The sequence below is a fragment of the Monodon monoceros genome, unplaced genomic scaffold, assembly GCF_005190385.1.
Source record: "Monodon monoceros isolate NGI ecotype Baffin Bay Population unplaced genomic scaffold, NGI_Narwhal_1 Super_Scaffold_13, whole genome shotgun sequence".
NCBI classification, from domain to species: Eukaryota; Metazoa; Chordata; class Mammalia; order Artiodactyla; family Monodontidae; genus Monodon; species Monodon monoceros.
Window position 1 is genome coordinate 45,765,039 of NW_021703769.1, and position 22,410 is coordinate 45,787,448.

General features: G+C 43.0%; 1 protein-coding gene across 1 annotated transcript; it reads left to right on the forward strand.

Moving 5' to 3' along the window:
• Positions 1–36: 36 nt before the first annotated feature.
• On the forward strand, positions 37–22,361 carry CRNKL1 (crooked neck pre-mRNA splicing factor 1). The gene is made up of 14 exons (XM_029220312.1): positions 37–178; positions 1,759–1,911; positions 2,753–2,844; positions 3,663–3,821; positions 4,287–4,453; positions 13,205–13,383; positions 14,542–14,712; positions 16,113–16,304; positions 17,295–17,354; positions 18,018–18,098; positions 18,866–19,105; positions 20,274–20,375; positions 20,848–21,096; positions 21,996–22,361. Exons 1-14 carry the CDS (start codon positions 128–130, stop codon positions 22,179–22,181), a joined length of 2,082 nt encoding a protein of 693 aa, XP_029076145.1. The 5' UTR covers positions 37–127; the 3' UTR covers positions 22,182–22,361.
• The last annotated feature ends 49 nt before the right edge of the window (positions 22,362–22,410 follow it).

Genomic DNA, 22,410 nt, shown 5'->3' on the forward strand with positions numbered 1-22,410 from the left:
AAAGGTCATTCCAGCCATTTCCGCTTCCCGTTCCGGGATCCAGCTTGTTGGAAAGGTTTGGAGTGCGGGCGTGTACCGTGGGGCCGTTTCTGGGGTCTAGGGGTCGCCTGAGTCTGCCGTTGCAGCCATGGCGGCCTCCACCGCGGCCGGGAAGCAGAGGATCCCCAAAGTGGCCAAGGTAGGCGGCGGCGCGGGGCTTCGTGGAAGGAGGCCTAGGAGAGGGTTTGGCCCCGCCTGAGTGGTGCCCGGGGCGGGAGGCGTGTGGTCCCGGGAGCCGGCCCACCCCGTGCGGGACCGCGGGGGAGCCAGCCTGTGGGGGGCGGGGGGCGGGGAGACACACCAGTGTCCGCGGGGCCGTAGTGTGGGGAGGTGTTTTGCGAGGGAAGGAGTGGGGTCCTTCAATACAGACCAGCTGAGCCGGGTAAGCGCTAGGCGCTGGGGGGCTCCAACGAGGGCGGGCGACGAGCAGCCCTCCAGTAAGATACCTTAAGTGTAAAATTGCAACCTTGCAAAGGCTACTGAGGCCGAGTGGAATATGCCGTGGCATCTGGGTTTGTTTGAGGGGTTTAGAGCGTAAACTTTGCTGAGGAAGAGATGGTTAAGCTGACCCTTGAAGGCGGAATAGGAGTTACCCAGCTGAGAGTGGAGGGAATGAGAGTAGATGAGAAGAGCTGTGTGTTGGCATAATTTAAGCAATTAAACAAAATATCTGAAACGCGCTGATATTTCCGTCGGCGGCTAATACTTAGCGAGTGCTTAATATATGTGACAGGCTTTGTTCTAAAGCATTTACAGATACTCTTCCTCCAGTCTGTTTCTGGAGCCTGTCCCTTACATACTCATGTAGATGACCCCCTGAGAATAATGCGTAGAAAGCACATAGCACAGCTTCTGGTAGTTAATGCTCATTAGGTATGAGCCATCGTCATTATCATTATCGTCATTCCACACATGGCATTAAATACTTAATATTTCTTATAATTCAGTTCCATAAACTTCTGTTGGGCTCCATGGGTCCCATAGAAATATAACATGAGCCACATAGGTAATTGTAAGTTTTCTCATAGCTATGTTAAAACAGGTGACGTGAATTTTAATTTATATATTTAGCTGGTGTAGCCAAGATAGTGTCATTCCAACATGTAAGGAATATAAAAAGTTTAATTAGGTAGTTTATTCTCTTTTTCATATTAAGTCTTCAAAATCCCGTGTGTGTTTTATACTTGCAGCCCAGTTTGGACTCACCAAAAGTGATTCATGGCTGCTGTGTTGGATAGCACAGCTCTGAGACCTCAAGAAGCTTACAGTCTAATGATGGGAACTTACTGAATATGTCTTTGAAATGCCATGAAAAGTCAAACGCAGTTATCCACCTGGGGCAGAAGTTGAAGACTTCTGTAAATAGAGGTTGAAATGCCAGATAAGAAATGGCACACATCTTGATAAAACAAAACCTTTTGTGAGAATTTTACCAAGGCAGCCTCGAACTTTATTATTACATTATTCTAAAAGGGAAAACTTGCTGGTTGTGCTATCTTGTCTCTTGAGGCTTTTACCTATGGCTTTGTAATAGATACCCTGCATAAGGTAGAAAATTTTTTTTTTACCTTGTTTCATAGAGAAATGGGAGCATGTCATGCAAAGAGGGCATCTTGTAGTAATGTTTATAAAGTTCACATCCAAAAATATGTTCATTTGTTCTTAAACCTTCTTGCGGAGAGCACTTGCTAAAAATAGAAATGTTTCCTGTCTTAAAAGGTGAAAAACAAAGCCCCAGCTGAGGTGCAGATAACTGCAGAGCAACTGCTAAGAGAAGCTAAGGAAAGAGAACTTGAGCTTCTTCCACCTCCCCCTCAACAGAAGATCACAGATGAAGAAGAGTTAAATGATTACAAACTGAGGAAGAGGAAGGTGGGTCCATGTGATATCTTTTAGTCTGTTGATGTTGTTAGGAATTTATAGGTCAGAGTTTGAAAAGTTCCTCACTGGTTAGAGAGACTAGAAGCTAAGAAGAGGTGAGTGTTTCTAGCCACATGAATAGTATAACTTCTGGTTACCAGGTGATTGCATTGTGCTGAGCTCTGTGAAATATGCCATGAGTTGTCTGTCTTCAAGAAATTAAATCCATCAGAGACAGAATGTTTGGTGCTGAAACAAAGATGAGTGGAAGTTTAACAGGCAGAACAACAGACAGCTGGAGGAGGGGTGGAATTAGCGAGATTGCATTATGTTCTTCTGTCTGTACCACCTTGTGTGTTAAGAGGTAACACCTGGGATAGAGCCGCGAGAAGACTTGGGGATCTGATCTGACCTTCTCACCCTAGGATGTGGGATCATTTTAAACTGCTAATCTTACTGTATCTACTTATTAGTTATCCTCAATGAGCTGTGTATGAAATTCTGAGACATTGAGAGGACTTAAATAGGTAAAAACGTTTTCTTATTAGGAAAAGTGTAGAGTATATTAAAGTACCAGTTAGTTGTCATGAGCAATAAGAGAAAATATCAACAATTCTACTAATAATTCTTTTTATCTGAAGTTTTTCTCTCTGTTTGCATGTAAGACTTTAAGGAAACACTTGTGACCATAACCTTCTTTAGTAGGTTTCTTATTTCTTGAGGCTTCCAGGATGTAATTTCTCTTAAATAAGAGCAAAATGAATAAACTTCTTAGTACAAAGATCAATAGACAAAAGACGATATCATTTTTAGTTATTTTCCCTTTAATTTGACCCTTTTTGCCTTTTGCCAGACTTTTGAAGATAACATAAGAAAAAACAGGACTGTGATTAGTAACTGGATAAAATACGCACAATGGGAAGAGAGCCTAAAGGAGATTCAAAGGTAAAAATCACTGAGCATGTAATTGTATAAATAAAAATTCATAAATTACCAGATACTAAAACATAGCAAAAGTTAAAGCACGAGTAAAAGCGTGTGTCTCTGGTAATAATTTTCAAAGTCTGTTCCATGGGACCCTAGGGTTCCTTTAAGGGGCGTGAGGGCCACTGTGGTGGAACAGTCCTGGGGGGAGCAGTGGAGGCTCTCCAAGGTGGGTCTTGCCATGGGCACACACTTTATAGCCAGAGAAGTGCAGTTCCATCTGCTGTCTCCATATTGGGATTTTTTTTTTTAAATAAAAATTATTCCACTGAAAACCAGTGGCCAAAAAGATGATATCACAGCCTGAGCCTTCCTGTTGTTCCCTTTTCTGTGTTCTCCCAGCCTGCCACCTGCTCTGGCGGGGCCCGAGCACCTGTTGCTCCCTGGACACATCTTGCCTCCTCAACCTGACATCTGGCTGCTCTCTCTGCCCGCACTGAGCATCCTCCCTACCCACCTTGGCCTCTGGAACTTTTCCCAAGTTCTTACCTACTGCCTGGCCTTTTCCACCAGACGTTTTCATTTCTTTCCCCTCTACTTCCTTGTGCAGACCTTGACTATAACATTTGTCACACTGCGTTGCAATTACACGAATGTCAGTCTTTCTCTGAGTCTTGTTAAGGTTCCTGAGAACATCAGATCTTTTCACCTTCTTATGCCCAGAACCTGGCTCATGGTAAACACCTGACAGAATAGCAGAGCATTGCAGATGGTTTCAAATGCTTGCCATGTGTGTCGCGTGTACTGTTTCTGATACCCTCCAAATCTTGCTTCTCTAGGGCTCGATCCATATACGAACGTGCTTTGGATGTGGACTATCGAAATATTACACTCTGGCTGAAATATGCAGAAATGGAAATGAAGAATCGCCAGGTCAACCATGCCCGAAATATCTGGGACCGGGCCATAACGACTCTGCCTCGCGTCAACCAGTTCTGGTAAGTTTCTGATCTATTGAAATGGCCTTTTGTAGACTACAAATATCCACATTTTTGTGTATTTATTTTACTTATAGTTGTAATCGTATATATATTTAATCTTACATCTTATTTTTTCTTTAAACATACTATCAGTACTTTTTAATGTCCCTTAGTCTGCTAAGTTATAATCTCAATGTATAATAGCTGTGTAATCAAAACAAATTTTGGTTGTAATCTTTTATGCATAAAAATCATCTTGTCAAACTAAGCAACTTTTGAGGAGAAAAATCCTTTTTTCCAATGGTTGATCCTTTTCAGATTTACATTTTAATAAGAAAAACATGTTTGACTTAACCTTTAGGGAAGAGAAAGCCCTAAATCTTCTTCATATTTAACAAAGTTAGAGCTAGAGATTGCCAGAGACTGTTTTTTTCCCTAAGTCATTTTGACCATGACAGATAATTTGGGATGATTTTGTTAAAGGTACAAGTACACGTACATGGAGGAGATGCTGGGGAACATGGCGGGTGCCCGGCAGGTGTTCGAGCGCTGGATGGAGTGGCAGCCAGAGGAGCAGGCCTGGCACTCCTACATCAACTTCGAGCTGAGATACAAAGAGGTGGATCGGGCTCGCACCATTTACGAACGCTATATCCTTTGGACGGGTCTGTGTGGTGCCCTTTTCCCAGGTGCTGCAGTCCCGTGGGGCTGTGGTCTGGTTGGGACATGTGGTCATTGATGTTGGCCTAGAAGTCAACATCTGCTGCGTAGACTTCGTTTATATTTTCTAGGGACACAGGTTGGTCAGAAAAAAAGTTTGTGGTCTGGATGATTGAATCTTTTCCAGTGAGACTTTGGTCTGTTTATACTTTGGCATTAACAATGTGGTTCTTTGTGGAAGGTGACATCCTAAGGCCCTGGCCGCTGCATTGGGTCCTGGTTTGTTCTGGGGTGTATGTTGGTCATTAGCACTGGTACTGGAGTCGATCTAGAGGGTTACCATTTACTAGCCATGTGACCTCAATGCATCGGGTAACTCCTTGGAGCCTTGGTGTCCTCATCTTTAAAAGGAAGGTAAAAGTTCCCGCTGTGGGCTGACTGTGAAGAGGAGATGGTAACACGGGAAAGCACTCTCAGGAACTTGAAATAGTTGATTCTACTTTTTCACTGTTCTTGTACTTGTGAATTCTCCTACTTGCTAAAGTTTATTTGTAAACCCAAAATCAGTATTTGTGGTACTTTGGCAGTCATTTGCAGACAAGCCCAGAGTGATGAAAACTTTGAATCACCCAAGGCACGTGGTCCCAGTTGAGGACAAACAAGACAGTCATCTGCCTTGTGTCTCTGCTGTCCTGCAAGGATGACCGGGTCAAGGGATGGGAGGGGCGGTACAGGGGAGAGAGACACTTCCGCTCTGGGGCCAGCTGGATGGGGCTGAATCCTTTTTCTGGGGCCAGCTGGATGGGGCTGAATCCTTTTTCTGGCACCAGCTGGTGGGCAGCCTCAGGCAAGTCACTTAACACTTCTGAGACTTGTTTTCTCTTTCATAAAATAAAATAGAATCTACCAACATTAGTTGTTTTTAGGATTTAAAATCACAATCTGTGTGAGATGTGTGTGTGTGTGTATATATATGTGTGTGTGTGTATTTCCCCTAGGAGTAGTGATTTGGTATTTGCTAGGCAGAATGACTTCATAGAACATAACTACTGCGAGATCCAAGACTCAACTTTATTATGCAATTTTAACATCTTAATTATGACTACTCATTTTGATATTACTAGTTTAACAACAGCATTTATAGTGACTGCTTTGTGCCATGCATTATTCTAAGCACTTTACAGATATTGTTCTTTAATCCCCACCACAGCCTTGTGACTCAGGAAATTGCTTCATTCTACAGATGAGGAAACAGGCAGGAGAGGGTCTCTCGGGTAGTGATGGAGATGGGATTTGAACCCAGTAGCCGCTTTAGAGCCTGCACTCTTTACATCGTTGCCCTATTTGAATGTATTACTACTTAAAAAATTAACGATTTCTTCACGGAAGGTAGATTAAAAATACATACGTCCTGTGAAGAAGTAAATGGTAATTCAGAACTTTCTCTTTTCGCTCTGGTTAGAAGTTTTCCTTTTGTGACATGTTTTTTTCTTTCTTCCTTTCTTTTTTTATAAGATTTTTTTTTTTTGTCTGCGCCACGAACCTTGCAGAATCTTAGTTGTCCAACCAGGGATTGAACCTGGACCATGGCAGTGAAAGCGCCAAGTCCTAACCACTGGACTGCTAGGGAACTTCCTTTTTTTTTCCTTAAGTTTTTATTGGAGTATAGTTGATTTACAGTGTTGTGTTAGTTTCACGTGTACAGCGAAGTGAATCAGTTATACATATATATGTATCCATTCTTTTTCATTCTTTTCCCATATGGGTTACCACAGAACATTGAGTAGAGTTCCCTGTGCTATACAGTAGGTCCCTGTTATTTATCTTATATATAGCAGTGTGTATATGTTAATCCCAATCTCCCAGTCGATCACTTCCCCTGACATCTCCCCTTTGGTAACCATAAGTTTGATTTCAAGATCGATGAGTCTGTTTCTCTCTGCAAAAAAGTTCATTTGTATCATTTTTTAAATTAAATTCCACATATAAGTGATATATATTTGTCTTTCTCTGCCTGACTTACTTCACTTAGTAAGGTAATTTCTAGATTTATCCATGTTACTGCAAATGGCATTATTTCATTCTTTTTTATGGCTGAGTAGTATTCCATTGTATATATGTACGATATCTCATTTATCCATTCCTTTGTAAATGGACATTTAGGTTGTTTCCATGTCTTCACTATCGTAAATGCTGCTACAGTGAACATGGGGTGCATGTATCATTTCAAATTACAGTTTTCTCCAGATGTATGCTCAGATTGCTGGATCATATGGCAGTTCTATATGTAGTTCGTGTTTTTTTCCAAACATCTTTATTGGAGCATAATTGCTTTACAATGGTGTGTTAGTTTCTGCTGTATCACAAAGTGAATCAGCTATACGTATACATATATTCCCGTATCCCCTCCCTCTTGCAACTCCCTCCCACCCTCCCTATCCCACGTCTCTAGGTGGTCACAAAGCATCGAGCTGATCTCCCCATGCTATGCGGCTGCTTCCCACTAGCTACCTGTTTTACATTTGGTAGTGTATATATGTCCATGCCACTCTCTCACTTCGTCCCAGCTTACCCTTCCCCTCTCCCTGTGTCCTCAAGTCCATTCTCTATGCCATTCTCTATGTCTGCGTCTTTATTCCTGTCCTACCCCTAGGTTCTTTAGAACCTTTTTTTTTTTAATTCCATATATATGTGTTAGCATATGTTATTTGTTTTTCTCTTTCTGACTTCAGTCTGTATAACAGACTCTAGGTCCATCCACCTCACTACAAATAACTCACTTTCGTTTCTTTTATGGCTGAGTAATATTCCGTTGTATATATGTGCCACGTCTTCTTTATCTGTTCATCTGTCAGTGGACACTTCGGTTGCTTCCATGTCCTGGCTATTGTAAATAGTGCTGCAGTGAACATTGTGGTACATGACTCTTTTTAAATTATGGTTTTCTCAGCGTATGTGCCCAGTAGTGGGATTGCTGGGTCGTATGGTAGTTGTATTTTTAGTTTTTTAAGGAACCTCCATACTGTTTTCCATAGTTGTTGTATCAATTTGCATTCCCACCAACAGTGCAAGAGAGTTCCCTTTTCTCCACACCCTCTCCAGCATTTATTATTTGTAGACTTTTTTTTTTTTTTTGCGGTACGCGGGCCTCTCACTGTTGTGGCCTCTCCTGTTGCGGAGCACAGGCTCAGCGGCCATGGCTCACGGGCCCAGCCGCTCCGCAGCATGTGGGATCTTCCCGGACCGGGGCATGAACCCGTGTCCCCTGCATCGGCAGGCAGACTCTCAACCACTGCGCCACTGGGGAAGCCCTGTTTGTAGACTTTTTGATGATGACCATTCTGACTGGTGTGAGGTGATACCTCATTGAAGTTTTGATGTGCATTTCTCTAATAATTAGTGATGTTGAGCATCTGTCTGTCCTCTTTGGAGAAATGTCTGTTTAGATCTTCTGACCATTTGTTGATTGGGTTGTTTGTTTTTCTGATATAGAGCTGCATGAGCTATTTGTATATTTTGGAGATTAATCACTTGTTGGTTGCTTCATTTGCAAATATTTTCTCCCATTCTGTGGGTTGTCTTTTCGTTTTGTTTATGGTTTCCTTTGATGTGCAAGGGCTTTTAAGTTTAATTAGGTCCCATTTATTTTTGTTTTTAATTTCATTACTCTAGGAGGTGGAACCAAAAAGATGTTGCTGCGATTTATGTCAGAGTGTTCTGCCTGTTTTCCTCTCAGAGTATCTGGCTTTACATTTAGTTCTTTAATATATTTTGAGCTTATTTTTATATATGGTGTTAGGGAGTGTTCTAATTTCATTCTTTTACATGTAACTGTCCAGTTTTCTCAGCACCCCTTATTAAAGAGGTTATCTTTGCTCCATTTTATATTCTGGCCTCTTTTGTCATAGATTGGTTGACCATAGGTGTGTGGGTTTATCGCTGAGCTTTCTATCCTGTTCTCTTGATCTGTATTTCTGTTTTTGTGCCAATACCATACTGTTTTGATGACTGTAGCTTTGTAGTATAGTCTGAAGCCAGGGAGCCTAATTCCTCCAACTCTTTTTTTTTCCTCAAGATTGCCTTGGCTGTTTGGGGTCTTTTGTGTTTCCATACAGATTAAAACTTTTTTTCTTTTAGTTCTGTGAAAAATGCCATTGATAGGGATTGCATTGAATCTCTAGGTTGCCTTGGGTAGTGTAGTAATTTTGACAGTGCTGATTCTTCCAATCCAAGAACATGTTATATCTTTCCATCTGTTTGTGTCGTCTTTGATTTCTTTCATTAGCATTTTATAGTTTTCTAAGTACAAGTGTTTTGCCTTCTTACATAATAGGTTTACTCCCAGGTATTTTATTCTTTTTGATGTGATGGTAAATGGGATTGTTTCCTTAATTTCTCTTTCTGATCGTTCATTGTTAGTGTATAGGAATGCAAGAGATTTCTGTGTATTTTGTATTCTTCAGCTTTACCAGATTGAGCTCTAGTAGTTTTCTGGTAGTATCTTTGGGATTTTCTAAGTACAATATCATGTCGTCTGCAAACAGTGACAGTTTTACTTTCTCTCCAATTTGGATTCCTTTTATTTTTATTCTCTGATTGCCATGCCTAGGACTTCCAAAACTATGTTGAATAAAAGTGGTGACAGTGGACATCCTTGCCTTGTTCCTGATCTTAGAGGAAATGCTTTCAGTTTTTCACCATTGAGTATGATGTTAGCTGTGGGTTTGTCATATATGGCCTTTATTATGTTGAGGTATGTCCCCTCTGTGCCCACTTTTTGGACAGTTTTTATCATAAATGGGTGTTGAATTTTGTCAGAAGCTTTTTCTGCATCTGTTGAGATGATCCTATGGTTTGTATTCTTCAGTTAACGTGGTGCATCACACTGATTGATCTGCAGATATTGAAGCATCCTTGCATCCCTGGGATAAAGCCCACTTGATCATGGTGTGTATGATCCTTTTAATGTGTTGTTTGATTCGGTTTGCTAGTATTTTGTTGAGGATTTTTGCATCTGTGTTCATTAGTGATATTGACCTGTAATTTTCTTTTTTTGTGGTACCTTTTACTGGTTTTGGTATTGGGATGATGGTGGCCTTGTAGAATGAACTTGGGAGTGTTCCTTCCTCTGCAGTGTTTTGGAAAAGTTTCAGAAGAATCGGTGTTAACTCTTCTCTAAGTGTTCAGTAGAATTCACCTGTGAAGCCATCTAGTCCTGGACTTTTGTTTGTTGGAAGTTTTTAATCACAGTTTCAACTTCAGTACTTGAGATTGGTTGGTTCATGTTTTCTGTTTCTTCCTGGTTCAGTCTTGGAAGGTTGTATCTTTCTAAGAATTTGCTAAGAATTTGTCCATTTCTTATAGGTTGTCCATTTTATTGGTGTATGGTTGCTTTAGTAGTCTCTTATGATCCTTGGTTTTTCTGTGGTGTCAGTTGTACCTTCTCCTTTTTCATTTCTGATTTTATTGATTTGAGGCATCTCCCTTTTTTTTCTTGATGAGTCTGGCTAAAGGTTTATCAGTTTTGTTTATCTTTTCAAAGAACCAGCTTTTCGTTGATTTTTTTTTCCTATTGTTTTTTTCTATTTCATTTATTTCTGCTCTGAACTTGATGATTACTTTTCTTCTACTAACTTCGGGGTTTTTGTTGTTCTTCTTTCTCTTGTTGCTTTAGGTGTAAGGTTAGGTTGTTTACTTGAGATTTTTCTTGTTTTCTGACGTAAGATTGTATTGCTGTAAACTTCCCTCTTAGAACTGCTTTTGCTGCATCCAGTAGGTTTTGGACTGTTGTGTTTTTGTTGTCATTTGTTTCTAGGCATTTTATGATTTCCTCTTTGAGTTCTTCAGTGATCCCTTGGTTGTTTAGTAACATATTGTTCAGCTTCCAAGTGTTTGTGTTTTTTAGTTTTTTTCCTGTAATTGATTTCTAATCTCACAGCGTTGTGGTTAGAAAAGATGCTTGATATGATCTCAATTTTCTTAAATTTACCGAGGCTTGACTTGTGGCCCAATATGTGATCTGTCCTGGAGAATGTTCCATATGCACTTGAAGAAAGTGTATTCTGCTGCTTTTGAATGGAATGTTCTGTAAATATCAATTAGGTCTATCTGGTCTAATGTGTCATTTAAAGGCCTGTGTTTCCTGATTGATTTTCTGTCTGGATGATCTGTCCATTGATGAAAGTGGGGTGTTGAAGTCCCCCACTATTATTGTGTTACTGTCGATTTCCCCTTTTATGGCTGTTAGCATTTGCCTTATGTATCGAGGTGCTCCTATGTTGGGTGCATCTATATTTACAATTGTTACATCTTCTTGAATTGATCCCTTGATCATTATGTAGTGTCCTTGTCTCTTGTAAAAGTCTTTATTTTAAAGGCTGTTTTGTCTGATATGAGTATTGCTACTCCAGCTTTGATTTCCATTTGCATGGAATACCTTTTTCCATCCCCTCACTTTCAGTCTGTGTCCCTAGATCTGAAGTGGGTCTCTTGTAGACAGCATATATATGGGTCTTGTTTTTGTATCCATTTAGCCAGTCTGTGTCCTTTGATTGGAGCATTTAATCCATTTACATTTAAGGTAGTTATCGATATGTATGTCCTTATTGCCATTTCCTTAATTGTTTTGGATTTGTTTTTGTAGGTCTTTTTTCTTCCCTTCCTCTTTTGTTCTCTTGTCTTGTGATTTGATGACTGTCTTTAGTGTTGTGTTTGGATTGCTTTTGTGTGTGTGTGTGTGTATCTATTGTAGTTTTTTGGTTTGCAGGTTCCATGAGGTTCTGATATAGCAGTCTATGTATATATATACACAAGGTTGTTTTAAGTTGCTCGTCTCTTAATTTCAAATGCATTTCCCATTTCCTGCATTTGTATTCTCCTCTTCTCACGGTTGCTGGTTTTGATAATGTGTGTGTGGATAATTTCCTGCCTTTACTTTATGTTTGCCTTTACCAGTGAGCTTTCCCATTTCTTGTTTCTAGTCATGGCCTTTTCTTTTCCACCTAAAGAAGTACCTTTAGCATTTGTTGTAAAGCTGGTTTGGTGGTGCTGAATTCTCTTAGCTTTCGCTTGTCTGTAAATCTTTTCATTTCTCCATTGAATCTGAATGAGAGCCTTGCTGGGTAGAGTATTCTTGGTTGTACGTTTTTCCCTTTCATCACTTTAAAAATATGGTGCCACGCCATCCTGGCCTGCAGTTTCAGCTGAAAAATCAGCTGATAACCTCATGGGGATTCTCTTGTATGTTATTTGTTGCTTTTCCCTTGTTGCTTTGATATTTTTTTCTTTGTATTTAATTTTTCTCACTTTGATTAATATGTGTCTTAGGGGCTTCCCTGGTGGCGCAGTGGTTGAGAATCCGCCTGCCAATGCAGCGGACATGGGTTCGTGCCCCAGTCCAGGAGGATCCCACATGCTGCAGAGCAGCTGGGTCCGTGAGCCATGGCCGCTGGGCCTGCGTGTCCGGAGCCTATGCTCCGCAACGGGAGAGGCTACAACAGTGAGAGGACCGCATACTGCAAAAAAAAAAAAAAAAAAACAACAGTATGTGTCTTGGCCTGTTCCTCCTTAGGTTCAGGTTGGAGGGGGCTGGGCCAGGAATTGGGGTGGTCAAGCCCACCCACGTGGGAGTTCCTCGCAGTGCATGTGGAGGCAGGGACTGGTACGTGGAGAAGGAGGCTGCAATGGCAGCCCCAGCTTCCTCCACAAACGTTCCTGGTTGCCGGAGCTCCACACTCCTATCCCTCCAGGCTGTCTCTGTGCCGCCAACGGCAGTCTTCTCCCCGGATCTGCTCTCCAACGCCACGTTCCAGCACCCATCCCCTTCTGCACCGACAGACACACATCTCAGGTTGGGGTGTGCAGGGCTGAGGCAGGGACCATCTGTGTAGGTCACACCCTGTCCTGCCTGCCACAGACCAGTTGCTGCGCTCTTCTGCAAGCCCCTGAAGCTCCCCTTCTGTCCCAGCTGATCTCCCCACCAGGGAGGGGGCTTCCCTGGGTGCGGGAGCCTCCCCACTCCTTAAGCTCCCCCAAAGGGGCGCAGGTCCCATCCCCCTTCCTCTTCTTTTTGTTTCTTTTGTCCTACCTGGTTACGCAGGGATCTTTCTTGCCCTTTCAGGTGTCTGAGGTCCTCTGCAAGTGTTCAGCAGGTGCCCTGTGAGAACTGTTCCATTTGTAGATGTATTCTTAATGTATTTGTGGGGTGAGGTGAGCTCCATGTACTCCTATTCAGCTATCTTGACTCCTCCCACATGTTTTTTTTGCTTAATCAGTAATTCAAATATTAATGTTATTGAGCAGATACTACAAAAAGTGCCATTTGTTGAGCACATTCTTTTGGCCTGAAATTGCTAAGAGCTTTACACACATTTTTCTCATTTAAAGTTGGCAATCATCAAATGAGGTTGGTTGGTATTATTTTCCTCTATTTATAGATAAAACTGAGGCTTAGATAAGATTAATGACTTGTCCAGATCACGTGGCTAGTCATAGGCTTCAGCTTTTTCGTGGCTCCAAACTCCTGTTTGTACCACTCCTGAAATACTGAATAAGAATTGGAGGAGGCCACGCAAACAAGACACGGCCTCTTGGGTGGTCACAGGTTAGTGGGTCTCCACCTTTGTACATGTGTTATCACCCCTGTAGCCACCCGTAGTGTGTGGTGTTGAGGTTCTGGGTTTGGGTTTGGGTTTTTGTTTTTTAAGCCACGTTCTGCCTGGTTTTTCTTTAATCCCTCTCACTTGTTCTTGTGCACCCTGATGTGAAGAACTGGATCAAGTACGCCCGCTTTGAAGAAAAGCATGGTTACTTTGCCCATGCGCGGAAGGTGTATGAGAGAGCTGTCGAATTCTTTGGGGATGAACATATGGATGAACACCTTTATGTTGCCTTTGCCAAATTTGAGGAAAATCAGAAAGAAGTAAGTAAACTTAAAGGAACTTGATTATGTTGCAAAACAGCTTAGAAAAGATTACTTTTTGTACACATTGAGTTCATTTACATTTTCTTATTCACTTGTCCTTGGAGAAAATGCTTTCAAAATATGAAAACGTGATTTCTCAAGGAAAACAGCATATATCTGGCTAAGCTGCAGACTGGGAGTGCGTGATTGTGGGTTATATTATAACTGTCTTCATTTTGTTGTGCTCTGCTTCAAAATTAAGTCTTTAAACCTAAATGAGAATATCATCTGTAAACTGAGTCATTTGATACTCTGTTTAAAGGGCTTTACAGGTAATGAACCTGGGAAACAAAAAGCCCCAGAGCCTTCAGTACAGAGAACAGAATATGAAATGGAAACGGAGATTGTCCCACGAGAAGTCAGTTATTTTCTCCCATAGTATGTATGGGAAATAATCCTGAAATGTAGCGCAGATAATACAGGATGGGGAGGGGTTGGCTGGGATCTGAATGCAGGGTCTTGCACAGGTCCCAGAGGTGAGTTCGGATTCTGTCCTCAGGCCGGTGGGAAGTGTGGAGGGTCTTAAGCAGGAAGTGGTCGGATGTCATCTGTGCTGTGAGGGGAGCCTCTGGCTGGTTCATGCAGAGTGTATTGGGAGGAGGGCGGCAGAGTGGGCATGGGGGCGCTTTTCACATGGTCCAGGGAGAAATGGAGGTGGGTCGGCAGAGGCCTGGGGAGAAGTGAAGGGCTGTGTTGAGGAGGTAGAAAGGGCTGGGCTGTGGAAGCAGCCAGTGTGAGGAATGCAGGAGAGAGGAGTTGGGGAGGCCCCTGACAGAGCAGGTGTGTGATCAGGGTGGTGGGTGTGACTGCCCAGGACGGGGAGTCTGACAACGACCCAGCTGGGCGGGAGGAGCGAGCTTGGGTGAGTCTGAGGTGCATGGACGACATCCAGCTGGCAGCGTTAGGTACACTGTTAAATGTGGGGCTCAGAGGAGAGTGTCAGTCCATCCTGGCTGAAAGTACCTCAACAAAAGGGAGAAGAAAAGTCGTACTTTGGACATTTTGAGGCCTCATAATCTAACTTACAAGTAATGTTTTATGTCATAATTACTTTTCAAGTTGTGGCTAGAATGAGAATACTGTGTTCTGGAAGATAATCATCCTGTCTGCTTTCAGTTTGAGAGGGTACGAGTGATCTATAAGTACGCCCTGGATCGAATTTCAAAGCAGGAAGCCCAGGAACTCTTTAAAAATTACACCATCTTTGAGAAGAAGTTTGGTGACAGGCGGGGCATTGAAGACATCATCGTGAGCAAACGGAGGTTCCAGTACGAGGAGGAGGTGAAGGTGAGCACTGGCGGTGAGTGGTTGTGCTGGCAGGGACCTGCTGGCTAGTCCTGGGCCACAGCATCGCTCTCCATCCTGTGTGTGCAGTAAATTGGCATTCCAGATGGGGAGGTAAACGGGGCTGGTAGAAAAGGCAAGCAGACAGCGCTTGGATTTGCTCTGCCACTCGCATGTTGGAAGTCACTTTGTTGGTTGCTGATTATACACAAAGAACTTGAGCAAAAGCAATCTGAAATCCATTTGAGCTCATTTTTTAAAGAAGGTGGAAGAGTCAGAGATTGATCGAAAAAACCCATTTTTATACATTACCTTTTGGCTTAATTGCTTGAACAAAAGACATATTGTAGTTAGGGTTCCATTCTCATCTCTGTCTGTAATGTACTATTTTGATTTGAATTCAAAGGTAGTAGTGTTTTCCTTTACTGCTCTGCTCTGTATTTTAAAATACTTCTGCTTGGCCAAATTAATTAAGATATCTCCAAACAAAGGACTAAGTCTGGTATTAAATGGGGTCAGCAAGATATGTTCAAGACATATTGCTGTTAATTGAAAAGGCAGGTTTTGCAGTTGTGAGCATGGTATAATTCCATCATAAGTTTAAATCTAGGCATAGTGCTATGGAGTCACATATATAAACAAAGACACTTATAAAAAAATAGATGTCTGTTTTCATAGCTATAGATACTGGGAGGTTTACAGAATCAATAGGAAGCTGGAGGAGCAGACTTGGATAATGGGCAGGAATCAGGGCAGTTGCAGAAAGTCCTGGAGCAGGAGATGAGACAGTCACATTTCAGTCTGGCCAGGGATGACTGACCCACCAAGGGATACTACTTCCAGAAACCAGTTCTCAGTGTGCTTCATCTCCACATCACCCACTCGTGTGCACCAGACCCTCAAGCAGGGGTCCTTACTCAGCCAAGTGCGGTGGCTGCTGGGGTGGGAAGACGGGGAGCTGGCACCCTTCACCTCTGTGGAGGAGAGGCATCCAGGGCACCACCAGAGCAGGGGTCTACTCTGATTACCATTTGCTGCTTCATTAAAAAAAACAAAAAAGGAAAAAACATCAATTGTTATTGATCTTTATGTATTTGTCTCTAAGTCATTTTTCCACTTACACCTTCTTGAAAAAAAATGAAAAATTGGTATAGTCCAAAAAAATAAGCTGTTGTAGATAAAAGGGGCTTTGCTGGGGGAACCTCTGGCTAATAGTCTTCTATAGTGCTTTTCCTTTTCTATTATAGAACCTCAAGAATGGTATTTTTAAATGAAATAGCCTGTAAAGTCTAGAAAAAAGTTGCTAGAGTACAGAAAGTCAGTCTGCGGCCTTCTTTCAGCTCACATAGTCCCGCAGGTGCAGCTCTGGGTTTGGTTTCTAATTATTAACCTTATCTTTCTAGGCTAACCCGCACAACTACGATGCATGGTTCGATTACTTGCGCTTGGTCGAAAGCGACGCAGAGGCAGAGACAGTGCGGGAAGTCTACGAGCGAGCCATCGCCAACGTGCCGCCTGTGCAGGAGAAGAGGCACTGGAAGCGCTACATCTACCTGTGGATCAACTACGCCCTCTACGAGGAGCTGGAGGCAAAGGTGCAGAGCCTAGTCCTGGGGTGGCTGGGGGGGGGCTCCTCCCCCTGCGCGTTGGCCCTGCTAGCGCGGCTGGGAACTGACACCACATTTTATAAGGTTGTTTTTTTTGGGGGGTTGTTTTGGCTGCGTTGGGTCTTCGTTGCTGCACGCGGGCTTTCTCTAGTTGCAGGGAGCGGGGGCTACTCTTCGTTGCAGTGCATGGGCTTCTCATTGCGGTGGCTTCTGTTGTTGTGGAGCATGGGCTCTAGGTGCGTGGGCTTCGGTAGTTGTGGCTCGTGGGCTCAGTAGTTGCGGTACACGGGCTTCAGTAGTTGTGGCTCATGGGCTCTAGGTGCGCAGGCTCAGTAGTTGTGGTGCACGGGCTTAGTTGCTCTGCGGCATGTGGGATCTTCCTGGACCAGGGATCAAACCCACGTCCCATGCGTTGGCAGGCGGGTTCTTAACCACTATGCCACCAGGGAAGTCCCCTCTGCCACGTTTTAAACTCTGTACACCTGTAGTGGACATAGGTGAGGTGGTTTTTAGTTTTGCTGTATTTTTTTTAAATCTTGAGATGCAACAAGATTATTACTTGGAACTTGAAAAGGAACAATGAACTAGCCCTTAGTTTCATTATCTATAGTTTCCTGGGTTTTCTCATGAAGAGGGATCCCAGCTGGATTGCACATTCTTACTTTTAGCAAGTTTTCAGAAATTGGTTGTGTGTAAGTTAATAGGAAAAGGTTAACTTTCTGCTGCTGATCTGAGACTGTAGAACATCTTTGTTTCTGCTGTCAGGCAAAAGAGTTTGAGGGCTGTATTGTGGGTGATTCTGTGATCAAAGTTTGATGGCCAGAGGCAGTTCAATTTTGATCATAAATGCAATCAGGGTTTGAAAATAACTTGTAGGAACATATTCAATGTTAGGGGTGTATATTTTTATTAGTAATAGTAAAATTAGTATTAATAATAGACGTAAATATTTTGTGCAAATTTCTTATCCTAATGCAGGATCCGGAGAGGACAAGACAAGTTTACCAAGCCTCTTTGGAACTCATTCCTCATAAAAAGGTATGTTTGCTCTAAATGTTCTGTGCCAGACACATCAAACTCCTGCATCTGTTACTTGTGAAATAATTCAGTGAAATCATATTTATTGATTGGCTCTTCCCTGTGCTAGGCTCTGTGGAAAACATAAATAAGAATAAGATACACTCTTTGCCTCTGAAAACAGCTTACAGTCTAGTTGAGCAGGCAGCCTGTGTTAAGTGACCAGTGACTGATACATATGCTAATGGAGAAATTCCAGGAGGATGGTAATCAGAAGAGACTGAGCTCAGCATGAGAGGGGACAGCCAACCTGCTGCTGGCACCTGTGTGGTCGTCCGCAGGCGCAGGGAACACGCGTGTTCTGGGGATGGTTAACACATGATCTCTGTGTATTTCCCAGCATGAGAGACAGGTGTTAACCGAGTTGCCTTCTAGAATAGAGGGCCATGTTCTGCCTGATCACAGCACACCCACAAACAAAGCTGCCTTTCAGTAGGGGCTGCAGAGCCCTGCGTTACAGTGAAGTGCCTAGATTACTGTTCCTAATTTCTGTCAAATATTGTCTTCTTAGCTTATAAATGAAAAGATATGTCCATCCTAGCTCTGTAGCTTTAGGGAAGTTCGTCTGTGGCCCTTGTTAATTTAAATTTAACTTACGTGAGTTTTTGTGCTTTTGTTTTCTAGTTCACATTTGCCAAAATGTGGTTACTGTATGCACAGTTTGAAATAAGACAGAAAAATTTACCATTTGCCAGAAGAGCTTTGGTGAGTAAAGAAAGGCTCAAGATGCATCATTAAGTCCTTCGAGAAGGAAATTAAAATCTTAATGCTTACAGGTTATGTAATTCCTCTTGAGAAGGCAGCAGAAATACTGTGCCTTTATAACCTGAGACTTGTTCAAAAGCACGGCCTTTGAAGAAAGATTGGGTGATGATGCTTAAGTTATTCTGTGTCAACATTGGACAGTTAGAGATCTTTCAGATCTCTAAGAAAGATCTTGCCAGATCTTTCCTCCAGCTAGAGACATCGAATCTTAGATCTTTAGTATTCTGATCCTGTACAAGATTTTTGGTGTATTAAGTGCACCTTCCTCTTAACAAGTGTTCTAAAATTTCTTAATAGGATCAGATGCAGCTATCCTTCTGGTAAGCTACTCTCACCCTGGCTGTGGGCAGCAGGGTTCGTCCCTTGATTATCCTTTTACTCATGGGAGGTGTTGTCCATCTGACATCCGCATTCACTAGGACATCCTGAGAAACCAGGTGAAATTCAAAATAGTTTTCTGAACAGTTCTGGAACACTATATCTCTTGCAAAACAGGCCGACTTGACAGCTGAGTGAATTGGAGGGTTTCCTTTGGTCTCTGTCGAGCCAGTTTGAGCAGTGCGTTACTGCAGAGGGAGAGGGTGGTGCGCCGTGTTGATGTGCCAAGGCTGTTGCTCAGCAGAGGACAGCTTCTAGGCCAGGCTGAGGATGTCTGCACAAGTCAGACCCACTCAGACATCACAGCGGTCGGTTATCTTTTTTTCCAGGGAACTTCCATAGGCAAGTGTCCGAAGAACAAGTTATTTAAAGGTTACATAGAACTGGAGCTACAGCTTCGAGAATTTGACAGATGCCGGAAGCTTTATGAAAAGTTCCTGGAATTTGGGCCTGAAAATTGTACCTCTTGGATTAAATTTGCAGAATTAGAGACAATCCTTGGCGATATCGAGAGAGCCCGGGCCATCTACGAGTTAGCCATCAGTCAGCCACGCTTGGACATGCCGGAGGTGAGGCCCGCGGGGTGACTATGGCTTTATCTTAGACGCTTGCCCAGTGTTACCTCAGATGACCTTGTGAATATGTGTGCCTCTTAGAGCATAAAGACCATCTCACCTATAGCCTTTTTCACTCAGATTAGGACTTTCTGTTTTGGAGACAGGAAGGCGGGGGAAGCAGCCCTCTCTAGTCGGGTAGCACAGCACAACACAGCCCCACTGTGACGCCAGGATGAATTGGGATCTTATGGGTGGGATCTTCCTCCCTTTCTCTCAACAGAAGGCTAAAGAGGATGAGCCAGGGCAGCGCAGTCAAGGCCACCTGGAGAACAAGGGAGGTAAAGGTTGAGACTGCACAGCCCCGGATCCCTCTGGTGCAGTTTTGCCTGGATTAGGCTCTCACTAAACCAGGATGTTCCTGGAGGTACCACTGCCCCTGTCCAGGCCGGCCTGGCTGGCCACAGGGCCTGAAATCATCCCGTCAGGATCTAAGCTTGAGCCGCAAGGTGGCACCAAACAACAGCTAGGATAGCATGAACCTCTCAGGAACCACTGAGCTCGCTCAGTGACTCTTGCTCTGGTGTGATCCTGCACTGAGCGGTTCACCAGGCCCTGCTGACTGCACTGGGCAGGGCTCTATGTGTCACTGGTCCCATCACTTGGCCTCAGCCGCTCCACAGACTGCGGCCTCCAGGCGTCTGGGCCACATCTTCCTGGTCCCTGTGCCCTGACGGGCTGTGCCAGGCGGGTGGGCAGCTGTGCCCTGGATGCTTGTTGAGTTGGACTCAGGCATATCAGGGAACTTAGAGTGGAGACAAAAACGGTGTGCACTGGCTGATCCAGGCCTGTTTTCTCCCCGCAAGTCCGTGGTTTGTGGCAGCCTCATGACAGTGCCTGGGAGGTTTGGCAAGTTACCCTGCTCTTTTTGATAAGTCCAGAAGAGAATCCAAAAGTGAACCCAAGGTCTTTTTTCTCATAATATAGACACTTAGCCAAATTTTGGCCAGTCTGTAAACACCAGTATTATTTCTTGTATCCACATACAGTCTGTTCCTTAATTGGTCATGAAAGTTCTAGGTTCCTAGATTTCCTAGGTTAGAATGCTAGTTAGGCTGTACTTTGGATAGGGGCATGTTGCTTCTTAAATGTCAAGACTGACCTATGAAGTTATCTTTCTTAGGTGCTTTGGAAATCATATATTGATTTTGAAATTGAGCAGGAAGAAACCGAAAGAACACGAAATCTTTACCGACGATTGCTTCAACGGACACAACATGTCAAGGTATCCTGTGCTTTGTGGGTTATCTTTAATTTTGCTTGAATCAACAGTCTGGAAGAAATAGGACGGAAGAAATAGTGTATTTCTATATTTTAAGTGTGTGGGATTTTTTAGTATATTTATTTTATATGATTTCCTTACTTTTACAGAGAGCTTGTGAGTCTCAGAGGACTTTGGAATGTTAAGCTTATACCAGGTCAATATTTATACTGCGTGTAAATAACTTGGATATCGTAGGGTTGAATAAAAAATTAAACTTCAGGATTTTGAGACTATTTCAGACACCTAATTGGATGTAGAAGCAGACTGCTTCACCATTACTATATAGAAGCATCTAGTCAGTCTGTTGTATTGAAATACTAGAGATGAACACGTTACTATGCTCAGATGTCACTAACAAGAAATTAGCTTTATTATTACATTATTGTTTTCTGGGTGACATGGTTAATTTGGTTCTTTAATAATATTTTTTAAGGTATGGATCAGTTTTGCACAGTTTGAGTTGTCCTCAGGGAAGGAAGGAAGTTTGGCTAAATGCAGACAAATTTATGAAGAGGCTAACAAAACCATGCGAAACTGTGAAGAAAAGGAAGAGAGACTTATGTTGCTGGAATCTTGGCGAAGCTTTGAAGATGAATTTGGAACAGTATCAGATAAGGAGAGAGTAGACCAACTCATGCCAGAGAAAGTCAAGAAGAGAAGAAAGGTCCAAGCTGATGATGGGGTAAGAACTGAGCCCATGAGCTGGTCCTTTCCTGCCAGCTGAGCAGAAATGCACCCGAATTTGAAATACATACTTTGAAGTGGCGTGTATACAATCTGAGAAAGGGGGTTGACAGCTGGAGGAGGAGACAGTCACAGTCTGGCTACCATGGCAACACAGCAGGGTGTATGGTCCACCCAGGGCTGGAGAACGGTGGGGGGTGGGGGTTGGCAAAGGTTCTTCCTGGTGCTTGGTTCCAGAAACTGCATGAAATGTATTTCCGGAGCATTAAGCAGGTCAGGGTGGAGGCTTTGTAGGCTGTAGTAAAGCTCTGACACAGTTGGTGTCTCCTGCGGGTTGATTTGAGGGGCTTCGTTGGAGGAGGGTCTGTTGGGAGGCTACTGTAAGCAAAGCAAGGTGGTGTTGGGAGCTGGGACCTGGGCGACCTTTAGGAAGTGAAATCAGTGCCCGATTGGAGGTGGGATTCAAAGGCAGGGTGTCAGGATAATCACAGATTTATGGCTTTCACTATTGGGTAAATACTAAGTAAATCTTTAAAAATTTAAAGACTCACACGTAAGACTGCAAGATGGGGTTGAAGACACTGACTGCCTTTTCGATTGACCATACAGGAGCTATGCTTAGATTTTTAGGGCATTTTCCACCAGGTTGTAGCTCTCAGTGAGCTACAGCTGCAGCAACACCCATCCAACAGCAATTACTCCCACTCTACCAGGCCAGGCCCTTCTAATTTCTCTTTGAAAATTCTGCTTTCCAAGTAGACTTTGATGTTGTTTTGCACAATGAAGATAAGTTGAATTTGAACCCTGGGTTTCCCAGTGAGAATTCTCCACTTTAACTGAAATGTATTCCAGCCATGTGTTAGCTTATCTTTTAACTGTTTTACTTTTTTCCTGTAGTCGGATGCAGGCTGGGAAGAATACTATGATTACATCTTTCCGGAAGATGCTGCCAACCAGCCCAACCTCAAGCTCTTGGCCATGGCCAAACTGTGGAAGAAACAGCAGCAGGAGAAGGAGCCTGGCGAGGAAGACCCAGATGCGGACGCTGCCGAGCAGGAGTCCGGGCCTTCCTGTTCCTGTTGAGAGATGTTTTATTATTTTTATAGATTTATAGTTTGGAACTCTTGCAACTCCTGTAAGTTTTTGGATATTTCACCAGTGATGAATCGATGGGAATCTTTGGCAGCTACTTTTGAATTATTTTTAAAAGGTTCTTGGGTTAGTTACGGGTGGGTTGCAAGTAAAGGAATCTTTTTAACTGTTGGATTTCTTTGTCTGAGTCTCAACATTTTGTGTTGTCCTAATGCATCAT

Coding starts and splice junctions, on each gene's coding strand:
- CRNKL1 (XM_029220312.1), top strand. CDS start 128: ATGGCGGCCTCCACCGCGGCCGGGAAGCAGAGGATCCCCAAAGTGGCC. Junction 20,376..20,847: donor AACGGACACAACATGTCAAG/GTATCCTGTGCT, acceptor ATATTTTTTAAG/GTATGGATCAGTTTTGCACA. Junction 21,097..21,995: donor AGGTCCAAGCTGATGATGGG/GTAAGAACTGAG, acceptor TTTTTCCTGTAG/TCGGATGCAGGCTGGGAAGA.